The sequence below is a fragment of the Tigriopus californicus genome, chromosome 12 (assembly GCF_007210705.1).
Source record: "Tigriopus californicus strain San Diego chromosome 12, Tcal_SD_v2.1, whole genome shotgun sequence".
In the NCBI taxonomy this organism is placed as follows: Eukaryota; Metazoa; Arthropoda; class Copepoda; order Harpacticoida; family Harpacticidae; genus Tigriopus; species Tigriopus californicus.
In genome coordinates this window covers 1,021,814-1,034,102 of record NC_081451.1, presented here as the reverse complement: position 1 = coordinate 1,034,102, position 12,289 = coordinate 1,021,814, and the positions used below count along the sequence as shown (strand labels likewise).

Genomic DNA, 12,289 nt, shown 5'->3' with positions numbered 1-12,289 from the left:
TAAAGAAAGCAAAATAAAAAGACACATAAATCACTAAGAATTACACGCAAAACAGTTCTTTAAATGGCATTCTGATGAATATGAGTTTAGGAAAGTGTTCAGCGTCTGTAATTTCCAGAGTTTCAATGAGTCTTGGCAAGAGGTTTTCAAGTTGGTTTGCTTATAAAAATCGTTCCATGTTTTTGGCAGAAGATAAGGAGGGAGGTTTTGAAGCCATGATGATTTGACTAAAGGTGAGCTGAAATATATATCACCGCCTCTTCGTACTTTGAAGGTGTAGAGGTTGACTACACTGGGGACGGTTCCTTTCATGCAGCAAAAGAGAAATCTCATTTGATTTTGTTTAGCTAGGTCCTTGATTTTTAACACATTTAGGGATTTGAAAAGACCCTCAGTATGGGCATTTCTTTTCGCTCTAGCGATCCATCGGACGGCTCTCTTTTGAAGCGTGACCAAACCTTTTGCAGCAGATCCAGACCCGAAAAATTCAAGCCCGTATTCGAGCCTACTTTTTATGTGGGCATTGTAGAGTATTGTTCTAAGGATTTTCGGAAGAGATTTCTTGGTCATGAACATTGTAAAGAGAGAGCGCCTTATGGAGTTTCCCACATATGTGGCGTGATACTTCCAGCTCAGTTTTTCATCGAGATGCATTCCCAAAAAATTTACGTTCTTTTCCAGGCAGTTTGTGCCGACCCGCTGAATCAGAATATCGTTAACAATCAGTTTAAACTCTGCTGGAAGTTGCCGAGATCCGAATAACATAACTTTAGTCTTTTTGTAATTAAGTGAGAGTTTATTTGCTTTGAAATATCCCGCAAGCTCCTCCATCCATTGACTTTATTGATATGGTTTACTCAACGGCCACATCGGTAGCACAGTTATCCTTCGCAACGCCCAATTTAGTATGTCGTCGGCCATCGCTCGTAGAGTGGGTTGTTGGTCCCCAAAAAGTAACACCCGTAGCGCATTACGCTCAAAAAGCCACGGCGGAATTTCTACCGATGAATAGAGTGCTCGAGTTGCGAAAATTGTCCTGTTCCGTCACTTTGGGTTGCTGTCGTTCCAGAGAAGGGCACCTCTTTTGCAGTTGCCCTTCCAATATGGGTTTCTCCGTCTCTACGCTCAGTTAAATCACTCTTTTCTGTAACTAGACTTATATTAGGTTCCTGTTGTACTGTTTTCGTTAAAAAAAACAACAACAATTGTTGATGCATTTTATAATTGATCACTTAATCTCTGGCTCTGTTTCATAATCAATTAAGTCATTCAATATAGCTAGGACTAGCTAATTACATAAATCTCTTTTATTACCTCCGTTATAGAGGCAGCTTTTTAAAGAACCTCACTTGATGCCAAACTTGTTCATGGAGTGAATGAGACACGAGAGGATGGATAACATCAGGTGATGTCCAACATACCGTGATACTAAGACATTGATTCTCCAGAAGAGCATTGAACCGTCAAAACGGACATTTCTCCTTCGTTTTCTAGATTAAAAAAAAGAAAGAAGAACCGATATCCAATGCTCTTTCCAGCCGAATCTCTGGACAGCCTGAGAGCATGGCGTTAATACGGACGTGATTGGGAAGAAGGGGCCAGAGAAGCCTTTGAACCTTCGAGTCTTTGAGCCCCAGTGACTGCCTTATGCGGCAAATGTTGGGTTATAACTACCACGAACTTCCACAGATGTCAACTTCAAACCAAAGCAAAAATATCATATCACGTAAATCGCTCACTTTATTCTAAAATAAGCATGTCATACGACCACAAAATCTTGCTGAAGAGATGATCTTGGCCAAATTTGAGCCCAAAACCATGCCAAGAGAACCCAAGAAATATACACTGAAAACAAATTTCGAATTTTCCGCCTGAAACGAACCAATTTACGAGTAAATGGTATAAAGTGACCTGCCTGTAATTGAAGAGATCTACGTTTCTTATTTTATTACTTTGATTCGGAAATTGGCTCGGAGTTGCTACGACCAAGAGCAGGCCGATTCACATTCTCGTTCGCATTCTATATGTCTTTAAGTTCGTGATTACGCATCAAGTACATTGTGCCTTAGTTGGCAAACTCATCAGATGGGCATTAATCTGTAATGAGGAAAGCCCTTCTCAAAATTGAATTTCGCTCTTTTTAGTGTGAAAAGGGTGTGTTATCAATTTGGATTTGATACACACTGATTCATTTACAAAATTTGACCCAGAAAAATGTGATTTCTTTTTATATATCGAAGCACACTCCAAGTTGACTGATTAGTGATTATCATTGAACGAGATGATTATTGGACACACAAGACGATCCCTAAATTGGAAAAAAATATCTATTTATATATTCCACCGTTTTCCTCTGCTGGAACCATTTTTCCTGTTTTACTTTTAATCCACTTCACTAAAGCACGTTTCTCATCCTAAATGCGTTTTTTGCGAGCTTTGACTTTCTTTATCTGGAATGGTAACTCGTTGCTTTGAAAGATTTCTTGTTGAGAGCGTTTATCCTCAAGCCTCTTCATTTTGACCTTGTTCACTCTCATTGACGCCAATCACTCTTCACGGGATCCATCCGAATTGTCAACTGAGTGAAGGTCAAATTAGGTCAAATCAGAAAAAGGACCAATACAAAAGTGAGTGCATGAAGAGCCATGATATAGTTCGTTGGAAAGTGCTTTTTGTTATGTGCTTGCTTGGAGAGCCACAGTTGATTCAAAAGGCAGGTGACCGCCCCGAGAGCCCAGGTGATGGAGAAGTATTGCCTTACAATTGAATTGACTGTCACCCCACCTTTCGTTTTTGTGGAGAAAATCCACGCGAGGTCAGGAAAGTTGTCAAGGAAACCACGGGGAGCGGCAAAGTAACGACGAATACAATCAAATCCACTGGACGGGTGCTTGACATCAGCGAAACCGCAGAACATTTCAACAGATTTTTTTCTCGCAAAGGTTGAAAGGATCCAAAAGGGTATTGGTGCCTCCACAACAGATCCTCTCATGGGAACTCGAACTAGAGCTACACGGCTCCGACTGTCAAAAGATGACTTTGCATTCAAGGCTGTAGAAGAGAGGGATATCATCAAGGCAATACATACGATCAAGAAGTCGAAGTGCCCAGACATTTTTGGGATTGCACCAGTTGCTCTAAAACTGGCACCCGAGATCTTGGCCGTTCCACTAACACATACAATAAATGAAGGTTTATTTGCTTTTTGCGACAGTGGTGCTGTAGAAGATAGAAATGTAATACCTGAATTCCAAGAATGTAGATTCAATATCGTGCACTCACAAATGAAATTGACCTGCGGTTCTACTCTCTATTCACTATTGACCAGATTTCATACAGGGTGGATTTTATAAGCTGTTACAGAATTTGCTTTGGCAAAAGTGACTATATGGCTGAACCATTTACTCTCAAAATTGGTGCCCCAATTGCCAACGACATTTGCTTTGCATTGAAATCATTGCAACACATGTTGAACAAAAACTTTCGAATGCCAAAAGCCAATTTTAGCAATTCATTTCCAGGGACAGTACAGACCGTGCCAGCGATGAGGCTGACAGTGGATGTTTTGTATAAATATTTTTGGTCAAGAGCGACTAATTTGACTAATCTTTTGTATACTGAAAGGGTGTTCATCGAAGACCCTAAATCCAGAATCTGGTGTATCTAGAGCAATTTTTAGAGCGGCAATACATGCTTTTGTGTGTAACACTTTATCCCGTACACTCTGTAGAGTACTTTGCGCATTAGGTTCATCGATTTGCCGGAGTGCAACTTTTAACTCAGCCGCTTCTTTGGTTTGAAAATCAACTTTAGAGCTTGCGAAAACTTAAACCCTATCTTATTAACAAATAAACGTAACCGGTTGATTTGATAAAGCCAGGTCTATTCTCTCATTGCATCTTCCACACCACTCGACATTAGTTCAATGAGACACACTCTCGAATTGTGTACGTATTTCGATAACGTCTCCTTTTCTCCTTCTCTGCTCTGTCTGTCTGTCCCTCCACACGGTGGTGCCCACTGTACTTCAAAGTATTTTGTTTTAAAGCCAAGACTTCTAGTTGCGTGTTTCATTGTTAGAATAACAAAAGGATCACCTTTGATAAAAAAAAATGCAGCATTAAGTGTAGCTCTGATTTATGAATGAACTCACTGGAAACCTATTAGAAGCTAGTATTTTTGAAAACGTAACTATTAGAAATTGAGAGTATCCTTTAATTACTTTTCAATGAAATTTGATAGAAATTCATCAAGCAGACGCTGAGATACCGTCAAATGTAGCATTTTGCATCAAGTTAGACCGCAAAATGCTCCGGCTATACACTATTATATAACTTGTCAAGAAATATAATATGCTTTTTCAAGGTCCCAAAAATAAATAAAAATGTATCCCTTTTCTGAAGCATGTAGAAAAATCTATGAATAGTGAATAACATCACTTAAAACTGAGATAAAATAAATAATTCACAACCATGATCTCATGATTAATATTGATCTAAAAATTTGAGAATCTTTCTTTTCAACATTTGAGGAAAACATTTTGGGAAGGTAGAAAATAATCAGTGCAATAGGTGACAAACTTCAAAATTAAGCTATCATTTGTAAATCTTGGTAATATTTCAACCCCATGACTGGCTAGTTTTCCATGTTTAAGACAAGTTAATTGTTAATCGCATGTATTGAAGAAGTTGCAAGTGCCCTCATTTACTAGGTTCAGATTTTAAAGAAACTTTTACGAAATGACAGAATGTCACTTATCTTCATGCTATCGAAGAGGCACATTTTTTGCTTTTGCATATTCCTTGAAGAATACGTGGGTCATTTTTCGATCTAATTTACTGCAAAATGAAACTTTCAAAGTGCAATTAATAACTAAGCATATATTCTTAAACTATTAGGTCAAACAACAACTAAGAGTGCCAACAATATTTTTTGCCTAGGTTGTGATCAGCGATACTCCATAACGAATTTTAAGTGTTTCAGTTTTCTAATATACGCTTCTTTCAAACATGTATTTTTTTACGTAAGGTTTGGGTCATATTTTCCACTATTTTTAGACTTTTCTTCTTGCTCCAGCAAAGAGAGACATTTTAACTTCTTTTTTGGACATTAAAAAAGCTCATCATATTTCTTGACAAGTTTTCGACCAAAAATGTTTCTTTTGTTCTTTTTAGCAAAGTAAATAGCAACTCGAAGTCTTGAGCATTCGAGCCAGCACTCAATCGGCAATGATAACCACCGTGTTCACAATCCAGAAAAGGCTCGTTCAAACGTCAAACACGTTCAGCCTAAGATCTCTCATCTCACACTGTACACTCACACTCTCCCGATAGAAACTGCACATGTGCTCGTCACTGACTCATACCCATCGCACCCTCAATATGGACCTCTCTGATGATGGCGTGTTTGCCAACGCAACAGGTGAAACTAGCATCTCTCGTACTTGACTGAGCCGTTCGCTTACACGTACGAGGAGCGTATCTTCTGTACACTCTACATACATACACTCTGCCCACCACTACCACCACTTCCCACCACCCTTGGAGGGGTCCTGATAGTGAAATTGTGGTGGGGAACGGCTAATGAGACATGTACTTCGGGTGACGTCCGCAGCGACCTCGGTGCCCATTATTCACATGCGAGTGATTGCTGCCAGCACAAGAGCACGACTACTTGTGTGCAAGAAGAGGCCCTCGATTATCTCTCTTGCTTCTGCTTTTGGCATTCTTGGAGATTGGTGTGACCAGCACTTCTTGCATCGCAATCAAGAGGGGCGAAAAGTCCAAAGCCTTCAAGGACAGGTGAGAGGTGAGTGTGTCCGTTCAAGTTCAACTCTCAATCTGGGCTGGGGACCTTTGTGGCATGGATGGATGCTTGGAGCGATGCCCACAAGAGGTTATTCAAGGGACCTCGTGGAGTTTTCTTTATGGGCTGGTTGGGATCCTCGACTGGATAACACTGGTTCAATTGCCCGCAAGGTTGCAGTTGTCACAATAGTGAAACGTTCCGTGGGTTGCTTCATCGTATTGGGGAGCGAACAGAGATTTGTAATTATTAAGGTGCACGGCCTTAAAACACACTTGTGAGGATCGAGTTGGCAGTTGAGTCCCGATCAAGCTCTACTTTTGGTTTGAACATGGGACAGGTAAGTCACCGTGGGGTTCGTAGGGAATTTGTTGACTCTCTTACATTGACAAAAGTTCAACTACATACTGCCTTATTGAGTCATGGGCTTCGATAGTGATAACTAGTGTGATCTATATTTAAATGCCCGGACTGCAGTAGCTTTCACTCACTTCAACGAGATAATAGGTCTCGGACTCTCCTTGTGTGCTGCCTCTTTTTGAAATCAATTGTAACGAGTGATCGATTCACTTTTAGTAACATACCAGACAAAATGGTCCGAGTGAGTACTTCTCGTTCCCAATTTCGAGGGCCAAAGTGATCCACGGTCTCTCTCTTTTGATCCTCAAATTCCAGACTAATAAGATGGCAACCAATGTCTTTGCTCAGAAGCATCAAGTCACCAGATCCAAACGTGGTGAGATCCTGGGTCAGAAATTTAGAGGATGCACCCTCTGGTTCACAGGTAAGGATTATCAACGCTTCAGTGAACCGCCTGAGTTCAACAACTAATACAGAAGCAAAGGGATCAAAGTGATGGTGTCACGAGATGATAACAGATGGGGAAACAAAGGTTTTAATTGTGGGTTATGGTTTGATTTGAATTTCTATATTCTTGCAAAGCAATGTGGTCGATTTGCAACATTAACGATGCTTCAGCCTTCAGAGCTCACTGATAACCATTGCATAAAAGACATCAAGCAGTTTGACGGAAAATGTTTTATGTCAGTTGACACTCATTTGCACGCACACGAAATATTGTACTGTAAATGGTTGCATCATAGAAAAATAGCTGGTTCAAGAAAGGAATGTCATGGGTTGTGTTTTTGTTCATGGGCGAAATATTGAGCTTTTTGGCCACTTTGAGCACACTCACTTTGAATTTGTTGTGATCAAGGAAACTTCTGTCAAACCAATTGTATCTTGTGATTGAAAGTTATCTCGTTTCAATTCAACTTGAAGGTCAAGAATCTACGACGGACTATTCCGAGAAGGGATGTCAAATATGGTGCAAGTAAGCGAACTTATGAAAACAATTAATATCTGAACCGAAGATGGGCATCACCAAGGAGGACGTTTTATCTTTAGGAGACATGAGGGTAAATTAGTTGCTTATAAATAGAGTCTAAGATGTGGGTCCGGTTGGATGACCTCTTAGATAATGAAGACTAATGTTCCGAGGAGCCAAAGTTTAATTCCCTTAAAAATATGTTTTTTTTGAAGAAAATGCTACTTGTGCTGCTAAGTCATGTGATATAAAAGCATGGCACTTCAATCATACATGGTTAGAAACAAAGTTAGAAGCGAAATACTGCCACATGAGAACATGATCAAATAGATCATGTGCTGAATGCGAAGTAGGAAAAAATCTGGTTAACGAGAACCATGAAAAGAGAACGAGAACGAACTGGTTCTAAAATTCCAAACAGATGTAACTGATCCGTGAAACATTATCGAACTTAAAAACCAACGTTTTAGTACACGCAATCGAGGTAATCCTGACATCTCTGGTGTAAATCTGAATCGTTGACAGTGTTTCCAGATTCCAAGCGCTTTACCATTCAAACGCTCTCCTCTGGGACATTACATTAAACCGGTTTCAGCAAGTTATCCGAGCACTTTTTTTTTGGTCTAGTAGTTGGGCTAACCTTTGGGTGGGTCCAACGACACATTTCTCGACCCACCCAAAACAATTTTACCAAACGTTTCAATGGACGAACGCAATCCAGTTATTTGAAACGTGCAAGGATAAAACGTTAATGTGGTTATGATGGGGCTCAGATTACAATTTTCTTCAAGATGGTGGAAACACTGAACGGAAATGGAACGAGCCAGTTTCAGTTCAGGCCGACATCCAGAGATGTCGGGATTACCTCGACTGCAAATTAAAAAAAAAAAAAGATCCCTCAGGAAATGCATGCAGCGCCGCCTAACTCGTTAAGGGTAAAGTGTGCTATAATAATTCCATTCCGATGTGACTGGTTTGATTGAAGGTTTGTCCGGTGCGGGCAAGACCACGATCTCTTTTGCCCTGGAGGAGTACCTTGTGTCCCGTGGGATGCCCGCCTACGGATTGGACGGTGACAACATCCGAACGGGTCTGAACAAGAATCTGGGCTTTGCCCCGGAAGATCGGGAGGAAAACATTCGACGTGTGGCCGAGGTGGGCAAGCTCTTTGCCGACTCGGGGGTGGTTGCTCTTTGCTCCTTTGTGTCTCCTTTTCAAAAGGTCGGTTTCTTGAATGTCCTTGATGGGATCGCATGCGTAATGAACCGTTGCAATATGGACGAGGACGGTAGGGTCTAGAATTGAAAATTTGGAACCGAGTCAACGGATGGCGCTCTTCTTCAATTGAGAGGGGCCCCATCTAGCGACAAGCCCGTTAATGAATTTTCAGCTTGATCGAACGACTGGATCAAAAGTCATATGCCCTCTTCAAGCTTACAACTCCTCTGTGTCCTGTTATTTAACGCCTTTTGAGAGGCTATAACTTATGACTCATTTGAAGGATGTGACGTACCCAGGGGTTTCTCTTTCGAAGGGAAATGCCACAAAACGGAGTTGCTGATTTTCGACCTTAGCGTCCCCGTCCATATTCCAGTGGTCCGTGGAAGCGTTAACAATTGGACTCTTCTAGGATCGTGAATTGGCCCGGGATCTGCACAAGGCATCGGACTTGCCATTCTTTGAGATCTACGTGTCCACCCCATTGGAGGAATGCGAGAAGCGGGATGTCAAGGGACTTTATAAGAAGGCCAGAGCGGGAATCATTAAAGGTTCAATGGATTAAATCTGATCGGCAAAAGAACAATTGCTGAGCTAAAGTGTTGTCTTCTAGGGTTTACTGGTATCGACCAAGTATACGAGGAGCCCGAAAATCCGGAACTAGCCATTAACACCGTGAATGAGAGCGTCAACGAGTGTGTCCTTCAAGTGGTGGACCTTCTTGAGAAAGAGGTATTTGACTCGTGGACAAGGTCTTGGCCTTGTCAGGCTGCAATGCTGATGATCGGAATTTTTTTCCATGGTTTTAGGGCATCATTCCCAAAGCAATCAATGAGAACGTTCTCGAGCTCTTTGTGCCCAAGGACAAGGTGGACGAATACAAGGCCGAGGCCGAAGGTTTGCCGTCGGTGGAGATCTCTGAGGTCGACCTTCAATGGGTTCAAGTCTTGGCCGAGGGCTGGGCTCGACCATTGGGAGGTTTCATGAGCGAGAGAGAGTTCCTTCAGAGCCAGCACTTCAACTGCCTTTTGGACGACGGGATGTCCAATATGAGTGTCCCCATTGTCTTGCCCATCACCAACGATGATAAAGCAACTGTTGATGGTACTGTATAAACATAATTAATGAGCATGCTATCTACATAGTTGGAATTAAACGTCTCTGGTTTTCTCCAGGACATGATGCCTTTGCCCTGAAACACAAAGGCAAATTGATAGCCATCATGAGAGATCCGGAAATCTACGAGCATCGCAAGGAGGAACGTTGCTCCAGACAGTTTGGACTCTCCAGTCAAGGACATCCCTATTGCAAGGTAGGAGCGGAATCATATTGCGTAATTTCCTTACGTGTGCACTGCTGCATTAGCAAGGTCGATTTTTGAAGGTCTCGTTTGAGGTCATTTTTTACCCATGACAAACTGGGGATTGAAGAGGAGCTAGTTTGGTCAAGCCCGTTAAGGGGCAGGGTCTCGTTGGGAACGGCCCACGTGCTGTTGGCGGCATATATTTTCTTTAACAAGGACCAGTTTTCAGCAGATAAAAGTTCCCTCTCCTTCATGTAAATGAAACTAAACGCTGCCATTAGAAATCTTATTTAATGGCGCTGTGTTCACGAGTGGCCTGAATCTAAGTTTCTAGCCATTCGCGAAGAAAATAGACATTCTCTAACCTCAAATTTGGCTTCAAGTGGTTTTGAGGGAAATTCATACCTTGACACCTTGAATGCGTTTGCCATTTCATTAAGCCCCCTTGTGTGAAGAGAAGATTGGGCAAGCCCTTGCTCTTCTCTGGCATGAAATAGCAAACGCATTCAAGGTGTCTTGACCTTGTCGACTCTCTTGAAGCCTCATTTTTATAAACTCCACGCAAGAATACCCCCGCAATAGAATGAATAGCTATTCTACAATAGGGAAGTTTTCCACTTTGATTCTTCCTCCAACGAAAACTTTTAGTTGTTTATCACTCCCACAGACGGAGAACCAATCTGATATGGACATTACCATACCTATTGGAAGAATTGGACAATTTGACCAGCGAGGTTCATTCCTTGAACGTACGTTAGCACCCATAAATAGAAATAGATCAAAAGAAACCATCACCATTTCGAGTACTTCGCACTTTCGATTTTGCTCTTTTTTTTTTCTTGGTTCAAAAATAAAGTTATTTTTTTCGTATCAATTATTAACTTGCCTTAAAATTCAAATTAGTCAGATATATCTGATATTGTGCCTGGTCAAAGAAAGGGTTGAGAAGCTTGAAGTCAGACACTCAATCGCCTTTGATTTGAGGAAACGTATTTGGATGGTTAAAGCATAATCATTTGAAATTTTGTATTGAAAAAAATCCTATGTAATGAAACAGGATGGAGTTTCCATGAAGTCATCCGAAAAATATTTCTTCAATCTATTCTAGACATTCTATTGAGCTGCTTTTCGTTAAAGTATATTTAGGAATATAAACTTCAGACTTTCCACGTGAATTCACAGGTTTTATTTTCAAAAATCCACACCACCAATAAGGTTTCCCAAGATTTCATCTTCCGAATGATTAGAAACAGTTAATTGATTTTATAAGGGGTAACGGCAGCTATGTTAAAAAGAATCAACCTCAGTAAGATTTTGGGAGAGAAAGTCAACAGAAATCCAATTGATTGTGGTTTAAAGTATTTGTGGCCTCTTTAACCACTTTCAGCTGGTTTAGGCCTCTTTATTTAACTTTTATCTACAACCCTGGCGATTATTTTCTATTGACTCATAATATTTTGTCAATAATTAAAGCATGAATTCCAATGAGAGTCAAGAGTCCCAAGATTCTCATAGAGTCCATTGAAAATCTCTGTTCCAAAAAAAAAAGAAATACACCCACAGTTTAGTAACTCATTCAACCCCTGTCATTGTTTCCAGATGATCTTTGAGTCCGGTGATTGGTTAGCGGGTGGACAGCTAGATGTTCTAGAACGGATCCAATGGGACGATGGTTTGGATCAATACCGGCTGACTCCTTGTCAACTGAGAAAGCGCTTCAGAGAACTCGACGCAGATTGTGTGTTTGCGTTCCAATTGAGGAATCCCGTTCACAACGGCCACGCTCTTCTTATGAAGGATTGCCGACGCCAACTCATTGAGCGTGGCTATAAAAACCCCGTGCTTTTATTGCATCCCTTGGGAGGATGGACAAAAGATGATGATGTGCCATTGGATGTGAGTATATGCCACAGTCGAACGATCGGTACATCATGTAATCATTGGCGTGTCACTTTGTTCGCAGACGAGAATGAAGCAACACCAGGCAATTTTGGAGGAAGGCGTCTTGGACCCTGCGTCAACTGTTTTAGCCATCTTTCCATCACCAATGATGTACGCCGGACCCACGGAAGTTCAGTGGCATGCCAAGTCAAGGATGACAGCAGGAGCCAACTTTTACATCGTGGGCCGTGATCCGGCGGGTATGCCCCATCCCGACCCTCCCAAGAGAGATATCTATGAGCCAACCCATGGCAGCAAGGTCCTGTCCATGGCTCCGGGTTTAAATCAGCTCGAAATTATTCCCTTCAAAGTGGCGGCCTATGACAAAACCAAGAGCGAGATGGCCTTCTTTGACCCCACGAGGAAGGACGATTTTGACTTTATCTCTGGGACCAGGATGAGAACCCTGGCCAGAAGTGGTGAAGAGCCTCCAGTTGGATTTATGGCGCCCAAGGTATGACCCATGGCTTGTTGGGTTACAATATGTTTTGGCCAAGTTTTATACACATGCATTGCTGACCTTTGGTTCACTTCGTTTTTAGGCATGGAAGGTCCTGAGTGAATACTACAAATCTGTGCAATGATGTTGATGTCGACATTTCTTCCTTGTTAAGGAAGCGTTCCTTTTTTTTGGTTTGTTATGAGTTTTATTTTTTTGAGTGACAGACATATCATTAAAGATTTGCATGCCAAGA

General features: G+C 41.5%; 1 protein-coding gene across 3 annotated transcripts; it reads left to right on the top strand.

Moving 5' to 3' along the window:
* The first annotated feature begins 5,674 nt into the window (after nt 1–5,674).
* LOC131891622 (bifunctional 3'-phosphoadenosine 5'-phosphosulfate synthase-like) lies at nt 5,675–12,289 on the top strand. 3 transcript variants are annotated; one of them, XM_059241247.1, is made up of 10 exons: nt 5,675–5,808; nt 6,481–6,589; nt 8,118–8,353; nt 8,763–8,901; nt 8,964–9,082; nt 9,160–9,454; nt 9,526–9,662; nt 11,253–11,549; nt 11,617–12,048; nt 12,137–12,289. In XM_059241247.1, exons 2-10 carry the CDS (start codon nt 6,490–6,492, stop codon nt 12,176–12,178), a joined length of 1,797 nt encoding a protein of 598 aa, XP_059097230.1. In that variant the 5' UTR covers nt 5,675–5,808; nt 6,481–6,489; the 3' UTR covers nt 12,179–12,289. The 3 variants fall into 3 exon arrangements, with proteins under 3 accessions (XP_059097230.1, XP_059097228.1, XP_059097227.1); XM_059241245.1 differs by lacking the exon at nt 5,675–5,808 and adding an exon at nt 5,996–6,145; XM_059241244.1 differs by lacking the exon at nt 5,675–5,808 and adding an exon at nt 6,263–6,406.

What these genes read in the sequence shown, in the direction of transcription:
- LOC131891622 (XM_059241245.1), top strand. An exon ending in ATGCACCCTCTGGTTCACAG is followed by an intron (nt 6,590 to 8,117) that starts GTAAGGATTATC and finishes GTTTGATTGAAG; the next exon opens with GTTTGTCCGGTGCGGGCAAG. An exon ending in TTGGATTTATGGCGCCCAAG is followed by an intron (nt 12,049 to 12,136) that starts GTATGACCCATG and finishes CTTCGTTTTTAG; the next exon opens with GCATGGAAGGTCCTGAGTGA.